The 15714-nt window shown below is 46.1% G+C and overlaps 1 protein-coding gene across 1 annotated transcript in view; it reads right to left on the bottom strand.

The window, feature by feature from the left end:
- LOC138670452 (galectin-9-like) overlaps window positions 1–12404 on the bottom strand; it is a 39418-nt gene extending 27014 nt beyond the window's left edge. Inside the window, exon 1 of the mRNA XM_069757810.1 lies at window positions 12141–12404. Within this exon, the coding sequence (XP_069613911.1) occupies window positions 12141–12170 (30 nt within the window). The 5' untranslated portion in view covers window positions 12171–12404. The remainder of the gene's footprint in view (window positions 1–12140) is intronic.
- Between the last annotated feature and the right edge of the window lie 3310 nt (window positions 12405–15714).

The following is a 15714-nucleotide window of genomic DNA, read 5'->3' as shown; positions in this document are numbered from 1 at the left end:
CCTGCGTCCCCATCCTGTCATGTGCTGCACCCATCCTGCGTTCCCATCCTGTCATGTGCTGCACCCATCCTGCGTCCCCATCCTGGTATGTGCTGCACCCATCCTGCGTCCCCATCCTGCATCCCCATCCTGCGTCCCCATCCTGCGTCCCCATCCTGTCATGTGCTGCACCCATCCTGCGTCCCCATCCTGTCGTGTGCTGCACCCATCCTGCGTCCCCATCCTGTCATGTGCTGCACCCATCCGGGGGCCTGAGCAGGCGGGGACATCGGCGCGCTGTGGGGGTCACGTGCCGGTATCGCCGCCAGCTCAGGCCCCCCAGCACTTACTATATTCACCTGTCCTGCGTTCCATCGCTGAGCGCCGCCATCTTCCCGGTCTCCTGGCTGTGACTGTTCAGTCAGAGGGCGGCGCCGGCGCGCATTAAGCGCGTCATCGCGCCCTCTGAACTGAAGGTCACAGGCCGAAGACCGGGAAGATGGCGGCGCTCAGCGATGGAACGCAGGACAGGTGAATATAGGCGATACTCACCCTCCTGGCGGTCCCTGCTTCTCTGTTGGAGATCGCGGTGTGCGTTCAGTGTGAACGCATACTGCGATCTCCCGGGAGCGTCAATCTGTTAGGCCCAGACTGCGCCGGCGCAGTCTATAAAGGCTTCGGACAGAGTGACGCTCCCAGCGTTATATTATAGATATATATATATATATATATATATACCGTATATACTCGAGTATAAGCTGACCTGAGTATAAGCCGACCCCCCTAATTTTGCCACAAAAAACTGGGAAAACTTATTGACTCGAGTATAAGCCTAGGGTGGAAAATGCAGCAGCAACGGTGAATTTCAAAAATAAAAATAGATGCTCCATACCATTCATTATTGCCCCATAGATGCTCCATATAAAGCTGTGCCATATATAATGCTCCATACCATTGATTATTGCCCCATAGATTATCCATATATAGCTGTGTCATATAGAATGCTCTGCACCGTTCATTATGGCCCCATAGATGCTCCATATAAAGCTGTGCCCCATATACAATGCTCTGCACTGTTCATTATGGCCTTATAGACGCTCATTATAAAGCTGTGCCCTATATGCTCTGCACCGTTCAGTTTGGCCCCATAGATGCCCATTATAAAGCTGTGCCATATATGCTCTGCACCGTTCAGTTTGGCCCCATAGATGCTCATTATAAAGCTGTGCCCTATATGCTCTGCACCGTTCAGTTTGGCCCCATAGATGCTCATTATAAAGCTGTGCCATATATGCTCTGCACCGTTCATTATGGCCCCATAGATGCTCATTATAAAGCTGTGCCCTATATGCTCTGCACCGTTCAGTTTGGCCCCATAGATGCTCATTATAAAGCTGTGCCCTATATGCTCTGCACCGTTCATTATGGCCCCATAGATGCTCATTATAAAGCTGTGCCCTATATGCTCTGCACCGTTCAGTTTGGCCCCATAGATGTGCAGCGCACCAGAGATCTGGTCGTTGCAGTATGACACTCTGCCGCTAAGGGGAGTGATGGTACGTCTGATGGCACTAAAGGAGTTCTGACCAGGTATCACAAACACACATGACACTCCGGCCACCAGGGGGAGTGGTTCTATCTAGTAGGCCACTCTTCACACTCTGGTAAAACTGGGGGTTGGACAGGAAGTTAGACAGAAAGAGCCCGGGAGAGTTCGAGAGAGGACCTGTCAGGGGTGGGATCCTGACAGCGGTCTAGAAAGAGAACAGATCGTTACGGAGCCGCGCCTGCACTACCTTGCGGTGGTATTCTAAGAAAGGACACGAAGCGAAGTTGATTGTGGAGAAGTGAGAAGCGGGATCACAGTGTAAAGGAGATAGAGCCAGTAGGAGTCGTGCCGTGAGACCGAGGCAACATCCTTCTGAGGCGCATAGCGGTGGCCGGAGCACCGAGAAAGTAAGAGACTTTACGCATTACTTCAACACGGCAGGACAGTTAATTATAGGTTGGCTGTCTCACCTAAATCACCTAAGCAGACAAGGGAGGCAACTGTGGGAGAGGGGCGTCTCTAGGGTCCCAGAATAACTCCAGGGCTACCCGTCATTCGGGTGCGTCCTAACCATATCATCTGGGGGACGAAGAGAGAGAGAAAGAACAACGAACACAGACACAACAGTTGTGAGGACTATCCCGTGGTGCTCAGCAGGGAAGGACTACAACACACAGGCGCTAGTGGGTAGGCACTGATTTCCACCTGCAAAGAAAACTCTGGATGTGCCTTCGGACCGGCCGGTCTCAGCCAGCCCTGTTAGCAGTGCTCTGGATTGCGGATCCCAAAGCCTTCAGTAAAGAGGTAAAGAGACTGCAACCCTGTGTCCTTGTTATTCATCGCGCCTCGCACCACGCATCACACCATCACCTTTCACTGGGCGCCCCCTAGCAGGGTCACGGACCGGGTCTAGCCACTGTGACGACCCCAATACAGAGACTGAGGGGCCTGGTATCGAGAACCCGTGGCCCTGTGTCTGGGGGCGCTCCAGATGCTCCTTATAAAGCTGTGCCCTATATGCTCTGCACCGTTCAGTTTGGCCCCATAGATGCTCATTATAAAGCTGTGCCCTATATGCTCTGCACCGTTCATTATGGCCCCATAGATGCTCCACATAAATCTGTGCCATATATAACGCTGCTGCTGCTGCAATAAAAAACAAACAAACACATACTCACCTTTCTTGCTTGCAGCTCTTCAGCGTCCGGTCCCGGCGTCTCTCCGCACTGACTAATGAGGCAGAGGGCGCCGTGCACACTATATGCGTCATCGCGCCCTCTGACCTACACAGTCAGAGTGGAGAGAGGCCGGGACCGGATGCCGGGAAGATGGAGCGACGCCCGGCGTGTGGATCGTGGACAGGTAAATATGACATACTTACCTGCTCCCGGCGTCCCTGGCTCCTTCTCCCGGACAGCTGGTCTCCGGGTGCCGCAGCTTCTTCCTCTATCAGCGGTCACCGTTACCACTGATTAGAGAAATGAATATGTGGCTCCACCCCTATGGGAGTGGAGTCCATATTTATAAGTTTAATGAGCGGTCCCACGTGACCGCTGAACAGGGGAAGAGCTGCGGCACCCGAAGACAGTGTGACAGGCAGGGGGAGCGTCAGGATCGCCGGGACTAGGTAAGTATGCCTCAGACCTCTCCCCCCTCACCTGCCGACCCTGCCACAGACCGTGACTCGAGTATAAGCCGAGAGGGGCACTTTCAGCTCAAAAATTTGGGCTGAAAATCTCAGCTTATACTCGAGTATATACGGTATATATATATATATATATATATATGTCAGTGAGACACACACACACATATATATATATATATATATATATACTGTATATGTATATTTCATACAGTGCTAGATAGCAGAAAAGCCGGTAATTCAATTGCCGGCTTTTGCTATCTCCTTCCCAAACCCGACATGATATGAGACATGGTTTACATACAGTAAACCTTTTCATATCCCTTTTTTTTGCATATTGCTCACTACTAATGTTAGTAGTGTGTATGTGCAAAACTTGGGCGCTCTAGCTGGTAAAATAAGTGGTTAAATCGCGGAAAAATCTGGCGTGAGCTCCCACGCAATTTTCTCCGCCAGAGTGGTAAAGCCAGTGATTGAGGGCAGATATTATAGCCTAGAGAGGGACCATGGTTATTGGCCCCCCCTGGCTAAAAACATCTGCCCCCAGCCACCCCAGAAAAGGCACACCTCTAAGATGCGCCTATTCTGGCACTTGGCCCCTCTCTTCCCATTCCCGTGTAGCGGTGGGATATGGGGTAATAAAGGGTTAATGTCACCTTGCTATTGTAAGGTGACATTAAGCCAGGTTAATAATGGAGAGGTGTCAATAAGACGCCTACCATTATTAATCCTATAGTAATAAAGGGTTTATGAAAACACACACAAATTAGGTAAAAAGTATTTAAATATTCTTCATTTAACCATACTTACCATACTTCATTTTTCCTGCAAAAAACGTAAAATAATAAACCGTATACTACCTGACCGCCGCAGTCCAATTAATATCCTCAGATGAACTCGAGCGTGAGAAAATATTCAGAAAAATTCCCATGCTCGAGTTCAGCTGAGGTTATGCCAGCAGGGGGCGCAGCACCGCAAGTCTAGGTAGCTATGTTCCCCTGCTTTCCATTCATTCCCCAGGTTTTTACAGGCAGGGGCGGCTGCATTAGCAGAGCTTCTGCTTGTAAAATTATTTAACCCCTTCAGATGGATTTACAGCGTGGGACAAGACTGAACGAAGGAAGGTCTGGGATATTGTTGTTTTTTTATTTTAACTTCGTTTCCGGTGACAAGGGTCTTCAATTGGATTGAGAGTATAATAAACTATTACAGCACCCTGTGTCTTTATTTCATTAAAATACTTTTTTCATAATGTTTGTGTGTATTATTAACCCTTTATTACTATAGGATTATTAATGGATAGGTGTCTTATTGATTAAGCCATTATTAACCTGGCTTAATGTCACCTTACAATAGCAAGGTGACATTAACCCTTTATTACCCCATATCCCACTGCTACACGGGAGTGGGAAGAGAATGACCAAGTGCCAGAATAGGCGCATCTTACAGATGTGCCTTTTCTGGGGTGGCTGGGGCAGATGTTTTAACCCCTTCCCGACCCATGACGCCACGTAGGCATCATGAAAGTCGGTGCCAATCCGACCCATGACGCCTATGTGGCATCATGGAAAGATCGCGTCCCTGCAGATCGGGTGAAAGGGTTAACTCCAATTTCACCAGATCTGCAGGGACAGGGGGAGTGGTAGTACAGCCCACCCACCCCCCGTGGCTACGATCGCTCTGATTGGCTGTTGAAAGTGAAACTGCCAATCAGAGCGATTTGTAATATTTCACCTATTAAAACTGGTGAAATATTACAATCCAGCCATGGCCGATGCTGCAGTATCATCGGCCATGGCTGGAAACACTGGTCTGCCCTCCCCCCACCGATCGCCCCCCCCCCCCAGTCCTCCGATAAGTCCTATGCACCGCTCCGCTCCCCTCCGTCCTCCTGTCCGCTCCCCCCGTGCTGTTGTCCGCTCCCCCCGTGCTCCAATCCTACCCCCGTGCTCCGATCCACCCCCCGTGCTCCGATCCACCCCCCGTGATCCGATCCACCCCCCGTGCTCCGATCCACCCCCCCGTGCTGCGATCCACCCCCCCGCGCTCCGATCCACACCCCCGTGCTCCCCCCCACCCCATCATACTTACCGAGCCTCTCGGGGTCTGTCCGTCTTCTCCATGGGCGCCGCCATCTTCCAAAATGGCGGGCGCATGCGCAGTGCGCCCGCCGAATCTGCCGGCAGGCAGATTTGTTCCAATGTGCATTTTGATCACTGTGATATAACCTATCACAGTGATCAAAATAAAAAAAATAGTAAATGACCCCCCCCCCCCTTTGTCACCCTCATAGTGGTTTAGCACTGCGGATTTATCAAATCAGCTGCGGAAAAATCCGCAGAGGACCAGAATACGTGTGCACATACCCTAACCCCAACCCTAATTCTAACCTTAGTGGAAAAAAAAAATTCTTTATTTTATTATTGCCCCTACCTATTGGGATTTATGGCGGATTTACCGCGGTTTTTCTGCGCATTTCACTGCGGTTTTACAACTGCGATTTTCTATTGGAGCAGTTGTAAAACCGCTGCGGAATCCGCAGAAAGAAGTGACATGCTGCGGAATGTAATTGTTTCCACTGTTTAGGCACATCAGGGGTCTCCAAACGCAACATGGCGCCACCATTGATTCCAGCCAATCTTGTATTCAAAAAGTCAAATTGTGCTCCCTCACTTCCGAGCCCCGACATGTGCCCAAACAGTGGTTTACCCCCACATATGGGATACCAGCATACTCAGGACAAACTGCGCAACAATTACTGGGGTCCAATTTCTCCTGTTACCCTTGTGAAAATAAAAAATTGCTTGCTAAAACATCATTTTTGAGGAAAGAAAAATGATTTTTTATTTTCACGGCTCTGCGTTGTAAACGTCTGTGAAGCACTTGGGGGTTCAAAGTGCTCACCACATATCTAGATAAGTTCCTTGGGGGGTCTAGTTTCCAAAATTGGGTCACTTGTGGGGGTTTCTACTGTTTAGGCACACCAGGGGCTCTGCAAACGCAACGTGACGCCCGCAGACCATTCCATCAAAGTCTGCATTTCAAAAGTCACTACTTCCCTTCTGAGCCCCGACGTGTGCCCAAACAGTGGTTTACCCCCACACATGGGGTATCAGCGTACTCAGGAGAAACTGGACAACAACTTTTGGGGTCCAATTTCTCCTGTAACCCTTGGGATAATAAAAAATTCTGGGCTAAAAAATTATTTTTGAGGAAAGAAAACGTATTTATTATTTTCACGGCTCTGCGTTATAAACTTCTGTGAAGCACTTGGGGGTTCAAAGTGCTCACCACATATCTAGATAAGTTCCTTTAGGGGTTTAGTTTCCAAAATGGGGTCACTTGTGGGGGGTTTCTACTGTTTAGCCACATCAGGGTCTCTGCAAACGCAACGTGACGCCCGCAGAGCATTCCATCAAAGTCTGCATTTCAAAACGTCACTACTTCACTTCCGAGCCCCAGCATGTGCCCAAACAGTGGTTTACCCCCACATATGGGGTATCAGCATACTCAGGAAAAACTGGACAACAACTTTTGGGGTCAAATTTCTCCTGTTACCCTTGGGAAAATAAAACATTGCGGGCTAAAAAAATCATTTTTGAGAAAAGAAATTTTTTTATTTATTTTCATGGCTCTGCGTTATAAACTTCTGTGAAGCAGTTGGGGGTTCAAAGTGCTCACCACACATCTAGATTAGTTCCTTTGGGGGTCTAGTTTCCAAAATGGGGTCATTTGTGGGGGATCTCCAATGTTTAGGCACACAGGGGCTCTCCAAACGTGACATGGTGTCCGCTAATGATTGGAGCTAATTTTCCATTTAAAAAGCCAAATGGCATGCCTTCCCTTCCGAGCCCTGCCATGCACCCAGACAGTGGTTTACCCCCACATATGGGGTATCAGCGTACTCAGGACAAACTGGACACCAACATTTGGGGTCCAATTTTTCCTATTACCCTTGCCAAAATAGGAAATTGCAGGCTAAAAAATAATTTTTGAGGAAAGAAAAATGATTTTTTATTTCATGGCTCTGCGTTATAAACTTTTGTGAAGCACCCTGGGGGTTTAAAGTGCTCAATATGCATCTAGATAAGTTCCTTGGGGGGTCCAGTTTCCAAAATGGGGTCACTTGTGGGGGAGCTCCAATGTTTAGGCACACAGGGGCTCTCCAAACGCGAAATGGTGTCCGCTAACGATGGAGATAATTTTTAATTCAAAAAGTCAAATGGCGCTCCTTCCTTTCCGAGCCTTACCATGTGCCCAAACAGTGGTTTACCCCCACATGTGAGGTATCGGTGTACTCAGGAGAAATTGCCCAACAAATTTTAGGATCCATTTTATCCTGCTGCCCATGTGAAAATGAAAAAATTGAGGCTAAAAGAATTTTTTTGTGAAAAAAAAGTACTTTTTCATTTTTACGGATCAATTTGTGAAGCACCTTGGGGTTTAAAGTACTCACTATGCATCTAGATAAGTTCCTTGGGGTGTCTAGTTTCCAAAATGGGGTCACTTGTGGGGGAGCTCTAATTTTTAGGCACACAGGGGCTCTCCAAACGTGACATGGTGTCCGCTAAACAGTGGAGCCAATTTTTAATTCAAAAAGTCAAATGGCGCTCCTTCCCTTCCAAGACCTGCCGTGCGCCCAAACAGTGGTTTACCCCAACATATGAGGTATCAGAGTACTCAGGACAAATTGGACAACAACTTTCATGGTTGAGTTTCTCCTTTTACCATTGGGAAAATAAAAAAATTGTTGCTAAAAGATCATTTTTGTGACTAAAAAGTTAAATGTTCATTTTTTCCTTCCATGTTGCTTCTGCTGCTGTGAAGCACCTGAAGGGTTAATAAACTTCTTGAATGTGGTTTTGAGCACCTTGAGGGTTGCAGTTTTTAGAATGGTGTCACTTCTGGGTATTTTCAGCCATATAGACCCCTCAAACTGACTTCAAATGTGAGGTGGTCCCTAAAAAAAATGGTTTTGTAAATTTTGTTGTAAAAATGAGAAATCGCTGGTCAAATTTTAACCCTTATAACTTCCTAGCAAAAAAAAATTTTGTTTCCAAAATTGTGCTGATGTAAAGTATACATGTGGGAAATGTTATTTATTAACTATTTTGTGTCACATAACTCTGGTTTAACAGAATAAAAATTCAAAATGTGAAAATTGCGAAATTTTCAAAATTTTCGCCAAATTTCCGTTTTTATCACAAATAAACGCAGAATTTATTGACCTAAATTTACCACTAACATGAAGCCCAATATGTCACGAAAAAACAATCTCAGAACCGCTAGGATCCGTTGAAGCGTTCCTGAGTTATTACCTCATAAAGGGACACTGGTCAGAATTGTAAAAAAACGGCCAGGTCATTAAGGTCAAAATAGTTAGAAACACGTGTGCACAACCGTATGAGGTGCACGGGTAGGTTCCCAAACCGTAATCAGCAAATAATACAAAACCCGGCACTCAACATTGTGGTGTGAAGAAATGAAAGATTTATTATCCCAAATCAGAAAACGTTTCGGTCCCACAGCTGAACCTTCATCAGCAACGTTTACTGGGACAATGTATAGATTCAAGCAGGTGGACGCCGCGATGACAGCAACTATATAGGCTGTAACTTTTCTCTCTGGATATCCAATACTATATTGGTAGCAACCTCCGGGCAGGCCATATAGCCACTTGAATCTATACATTGTCCCAGTAAACGTTACTGATGAAGGTCCAGCTGTGGGACCGAAACGTTTTCTGATTTGGGATAATAAATCTTTCATTTCTTCACACCACAAAGTTGAGTGCCGGGTTTTGTATTATTTATTAAGGTCAAAATAGGCTGGATCATGAAGGGGTTACGCCGGGGGGGGGCAATAACCATGGTCCCTCTCTAGGCTATTAATATCTGCTCTCAGTCACTGGCTTTAGCACTCTGGCGGAGAAAATTGCGCGGGAGCCCACACCAGTTTTTTACGTGATTTAACCCTTTATTTAACCAGCTAGAGCGCCCAAATTTTGCACATACACACTACTAACATTAGTAGTGAGGTATATATAAAAAAAAAGGGATATGAAAAGGTTTACTGTATGTAAACCATGTCTCATATCCTGTCGGGTTTGGGAAGGAGATAGCAAAAGCCGGCAATTGAATTACCGGCTTTTCTGCTATCTAGTGCTGTATGAAATATAAATCTGACTCCGAGATAAACGTCCGTGTCTCGCATGTGAAAACCAAGCTCTGGCGCCGGCACTTGGGAGCGCAGCGTGCGGCTCCATGTGTTGCTATGCAGCCACACTCTCCGCTCTGGAGTGCCGGCGCCACAGCTTGGTTTTCACATGCGAGACACGGACGTTTATCTCGCAAGTGGAAAGGAGCCCTAATGATGGGTCTCAGCAGTGAGGTGCCCCCAATGATGCTGATCTGCTTTCGCAAAAGTGGCCACAACATATAATGTTCTTTATCTGACTACAGCGATCTCCGGTTTAGTAACATAACTGACTCACTTGTTAATGTTCTACTGGGATCAGGAGACAAATAAAGGTAAACTTATCAATATTTAACATTTTTGGCATGTGCTTTGACCACAGGTGTTTAGGTATCACCATGTTCTGGCTGATGAGGCCCCAGTAAAAGTTTAAAGAATTGCCACTCTAGACTTTCAAGAAAAAAAAAAACATTTTGTACAATTGGCAAAAATGAGGAAATTTACTCGTTTAAAGGGTTGATTGTGACTTGTAGGATCGCTACTTCCAACAGGTGGCGCTATAGAGTTTAAGTCCTCTTTTTCTCAGAAGAGGCAATTTGCATATTATATTTCCCAGAAGAGCATTGCATGGCGAATAAGCCTCCTTACCTTGACAAGCCAGAGATGGTATGTCACTCTCCATAAGGAGAAACGATACCCCTTAGACCCCAGTCCAGAGCCTCTCACCTAGCCAAATTAGTTCTCATGCTTCGCACTGACGAGGGCCAACAGCCCGAAACACCGTGTCTACGAATTGAGATACTGATTTGGCTTTTATCCTAAGTCATATTGCACGAATCGTTTAAAGGGTTGATTGTGACTTGTAGGATCACTACTTCCAACAGGTGGCGCTATAGAGTTTAAGTCCTCTTTTTCTCAGAAGAGGCAATTTGCATATAGGAAATTTGTAAGATATATCTATAGATAGATAGATAAATATATAGATGGATATAGCTATAGATAGAAATATTTATCTATAGAAAGATGCATAGAAATATATATCTGTAGATAGCTAAATATATATCTATAGATAGAAAGATATATCTATAGATAGATAATAGATAGATATATCTTTCAAGGCTTGAAAAAGACTCATTTGAGCCGAAACATTGCCACAGCATATGGGTTTGAAATAAAACCACATGTTTTTCACCTTTAAGCTATGGAGTGCTGCCTACATAGATAATAGATATATCTATCCATCCATAGATATATCTATCTATCTATGGATGGATAGATAGATATATCTATGGATGGATAGATAGATAGATAGATAGATAGATAGATAGATAGATAGATAGATAGATAGATAGATAGATAGATAGATAGATATATGGATGGATAGATAGATAGATGGATAGATAGATATATCTATGGATGGATAGATAGATATATCTATGGATGGATAGATAGATATATCTATGGATGGATAGATAGATATATCTATGGATGGATAGATAGATATATCTATGGATGGATAGATAGATACCGTATATCTATGGATGGATAGATAGATCTATTGATGGATAGATAGATAGATAGATAGATAGATAGATAGATAGATAGATAGATAGATAGATAGATAGATAGATAGATCTATAGATAGATAGATCTATAGATAGATAGATAGATCTATAGATAGATAGATAGATAGATAGATAGATAGATAGATAGATAGATAGATAGATAGTAAAAAAAAGGAACAGCACAACAATTTCAAGTGGGTGCCAGGCCTCCAAGCAAACAGTCCAATACTTGCCAACGTACCGTAAATAAAAAAAAAAAAAAATATGATGAAGGCAGCACTCCAATTATTTCAGATGAAAAAGGTGAGAAACTTTTATTCTGCCCCACTCATCCTGGGCAACGTTTTGGCTCCTCCTGAACCTCCCTTACACATCCAGCACATGCCTTCAAGGATACACTCGATCCCTGCCCCGTTGTGAACAGAATATTTCTGGGATGGACCTAAACAGTACGTCTGACCTTCCACTGTACACCACTGACAGATCTGACGGTACTGTCACACGCTGCCTCCGTGCAGCACACGTTTGCTACAGAACGCCGCTGTAGGGTAGAGCAGCCTGCCATTCTCCTCCATACAGCAAAAACCATAGTTTACTCTATGCAAACCCTCCTGACCGAGGCAGAGCCCTTTGGTCTCTGAGTAGGAGGCCATGTCATATGGCGAAACACCAGAGTGACCCCTGAGGACGCTGACTAGCAGCGAAACATGGCCGGAGCTCTGTATTAGTAGAATATAGAGGTGTTGGGTTCTGCGGACAGCATACAGGAACACTACACCGGGGTGCGGAGGATAGAGAAGTCTATAGCCCGGACATTGGGACAATTCACTGGAGATTTGCAGGGTCTACTGTTCTGCCCAGTAGGAAGTAGTGTAAGGTACATAATATCCCATGGAAGATTCCTGCTGGTGGGGTCAGTCAGACCCAGCACTAATGTGTGGTGAGAGGGGAAGTACATGAAAACGTTCTGTCAGCTCGAAAAGTCCAAAGATCACGTGACCTAAACCAGCCCCAGACTGTGTCTAACTGCGCTCCCTCTAGCATCACTGATGTGTTATATATATAGATATATATATAGATATATATATAGATAGAGATATATATCTATATTTATATATGTTATATACTGGGCACAGGGGGACCGTACCACTGCATTACTAAGCACTGCTGTGCACCCAGCTGCTCCCGCCAGCACCGTGCCTGCACTCACCGGGTTGTAGAAGGGGCCGTAGTGCGACATGGTGCCCCTGCAGCGGATGGATACCTGACGAGCGGCTGAGATGCTCAGGGTTGGAGGAGAACGCTACTTATTGACGGTCCGCAGCAGGATGCCGCCCACACCTCCGCCTAGTGGGCAGAGCAGGAAGCCCTTTGGTACTGAGAGGACCCGACAGAGTACTCAGGCTCCGGTGCCAGCCGCCAGGGAGCGTGCATTCCGGTTACATTCGTGTCACTCAGTCACACTTCACATAGTGACTTTGGCTGGTTTGTGGTTGGCACCGACAAGCAGCCAGAGGCCATGAGGTCAAGCCGCACCTAGGGGTCATATAACTGATAAACAGCCCTAATTATGTACAGGGCACATGCTAAAGACATAGTCATAAGTGAATTTTCTTTTCTTTCTTTTTTAACCCCTTCATTCCCGAGCCTGTTATCACATTCCTGACCAGATCAATTTTTACAATTCTGACCACTGTCACTTTATGAAGTTATAACTCTGGAACGCTTCAACGGATCCCGGTGATTTTGACACGATTTTTTTCGTGACATATTGTACTTCATGATAGTGGTAAAATTTCTTCTATATGCCTTGCTTTTAATTGTGAAAATATTGGACATTTGGCAAAAATGTCACAATTTTCAAACTTTTAATTTTTATACCATCAAATCAGAATTGTGTCACACAAAATACTTAAAGTGAACCTGTCAGCAGGGCTGTGCACAGTAACCTACAGACACTGTCAGGTCGGCGCCGTTATACTGATTACAATTATACCTTGGTTGATTAAATCTGTCTTGTCGTTCTTTAACCCCTTAACGTAAAATGACAGACACAGACCGTTATTGGATGCCTCCCCCTGTTTAGTGTGGGCTCCGGAGATGAGCCCGGACCTTTTCCGGCACATTACGGCTAATCTGATTAGCTGAACAGTCACAGGTGGAATCACGATTCATCCACGGTTGTTAACATGTTGAATGCCGCTGCAAAACGCTGACAGAGGTATTTTACATGCGCATCTTTACCTCCTCCCATGGGTGCCCGTGTCACATGACTGGGGGTCGCCGATGGGTTGGCACTCATAGCAAGTGAGCATATCTGCTACATAGAGCAGGGCTGACAAGTGGAGCTTCAAGTCTCCCATGGAAACTATTGAAGCGGGTAAAAAATATAAAATAAACATAAAAATTCAAATCACCTCCCTTACACCCCTTAAGGAATTTATCTAGATGTGTGGTGAGCACCTTAAACCCCCAAGTGCCTCACAGAACTTTATAATTTAGAGCCAATAAAATAAAAAAAATAGAAACAAAAATTTCAAACATAAATGATCTTTTAGCCCCCAATTTTTTAATTTTCTCAAGGGTAAAGGGAGAAATTGTGCAACAAATTTTGGGGTACATTTTCTTCTGAGTACGCCGATATCCCAAATGTGGGGGAAAACTACTTTTTGGGCGCACTGCATGGCTCACACAGACTTTGCTGGAATGGTCTGTGGGTCTCATGTCAAGTTTGGAAAGCCCCTGACATGCCTAAACAGTGTAAACTCCCCACAGGTGACCCCATTTTGGAATCTAGACCCCTCAAGCAGTAGTGTAGCTACCGGGGGGGCAGAGGGGGCCATCGCCCCGGGCCCCGTGCTCTGAGGGGGCCCACTGGGAGCTACGCTACTGTAAAAGCATCGGCGCACGCAGTGCGCTGATGCAGTTACATTCTGCGGCAAAGCAGGGAGAATCGATCGACCTGCTCTGCCGCTTTGGGACCCCTGAGCAGGCGGGGGGGGGTCGGTGCCAGCAGTGGGCCCCCCACCCGTCATCGCATGGTGAGCTGTATCGGCATCTAGCCGATACAGCTCACCGCAGTGATGATGAGGGAAGGGGCGCTGCGCTCCTTCCCCCATCATCCCACACACCGTCTGACAGTGGGCGCAATGACGTCACCGCCCAGCGCCCGCTATCAGATGAGCGGGAACAGGAGCAGGAAGCACCGCTGGAACAAGGAGTTAGAGAGGTGAGTATTTACTGTGTTTTTATGGGGGCTGCCTTATTCTACTGTTATGATCTGGTGGCCTAGGAGCAGCATGAGACGGACTCTTGAGAAGGTGGTCCCTGTACTGACCGCAAACCCTGAACCTAGCAGCGCCACTAAAAGTAGCCGTGGGGGGTACCTGACACTCCCTAGACCCCTCGGCACAGCCTAAGATCTAACTTCCCCTAAAGACAGAAACAGGAAACCTATCTTGCCTCAGAGAAAATCCCCAAAGGATAGATAGCCCCCCACAAATATTGACGGTGAGAGGAGAGGGAAATAACATACGCAGAAATTAAATCAGATTTTAGCATAGGAGGCCATACTAGCTAAAAAGAAAGAATAGAACAGAGTATTATGCGGTCAGTATAAAAACACTAGAAAATATCCACCACAGAAAATACGAATCACCACATCTGACTAAAGACATGGGGGGTATATCTGCATCTCCAGAGACACAGCTTAGCTGCAAAAAATCCTTCACAGACAAAGCTGAACAAGACAAAAACATGAATATGCACAAAACTTTAAGGTCCACAGCAGGTGGACAGCAAAAACAAAGCCAGGACTTATCTTTGTAGAAAAGCACAGCAAACTGGAGAGACCAGCAGGGAAGTGAATCCTTCAAAAACAATGGACAACTGGCAGGGACTAAAGAGTCCAGCAAGGCTATATACCCCAGTCAGCCTTGCAATAAGCAGATACACCTGTCCAATCCTGCAGTCCAGTCACAACTGCATTACCCTCTACAACCACCGGAGGGAGCCCAAAAGCTGAATTCACAACAGTACCCCCCCCTTGAGGATGGGTCACCGAACCCTCACCAGAGCCCCCAGGCCGATCAGGATGAGCCCGATGAAAGGTACGAACCAAATCAGCGGCATGGACATCAGAGGCAGAAACCCAAGAATTATCCTCCTGGCCATATCCCTTCCATTTGACAAGGTACTGAAGCTTCCGCCTCGAAAAACGAGAATCCAAAATCTTCTCAACCACATATTCCAACTCCCCATCGACCAACACAGGGGCCGGAGGATCAACAGAGGGAACAACGGGCTCCACATATTTCCGCAACAAAGATCTATTGAAGACATTATGAATAGCAAAAGAGGCCGGAAGCGCCAGGCGAAAGGACACCAGATTAATAATCTCAAAAATCCTATAAGGACCAATAAATCGAGGCCTAAACTTAGGGGAAGAAACCTTCATAGGAACATGACGGGAAGATAACCAAACCATAACCCCAACCCGAAGCCGGGAACCAACACACCGACGACGGTTAGCAAAACGTTGAGCCTCCTCCTGAGACAACACCAAATTGTCCACCACATGAGCCCAAATCTGCTGCAACCTGTCGACCACAGAATCCACACCAGGAAGGTCAGAAGGCTCAACCTGCCCAGAAGAAAAACGAGGATGAAAACTAAAATTACAAAAAAAGGCAAAACCAAAATAGCTGAACTAGGGCAAAAAAGCCACCCAATCATCCTGATCAGCAGACACAAACCATCTCAAATAGGTCTCCAAGGTCTGATTA

This window comes from Ranitomeya imitator, chromosome 3 (genome assembly GCF_032444005.1).
Source record: "Ranitomeya imitator isolate aRanImi1 chromosome 3, aRanImi1.pri, whole genome shotgun sequence".
Classification (NCBI taxonomy): Eukaryota; Metazoa; Chordata; class Amphibia; order Anura; family Dendrobatidae; genus Ranitomeya; species Ranitomeya imitator.
The sequence above is the reverse complement of the archived record's forward strand: the minus strand, read 5'-3'. Positions and strand labels throughout refer to the sequence as shown.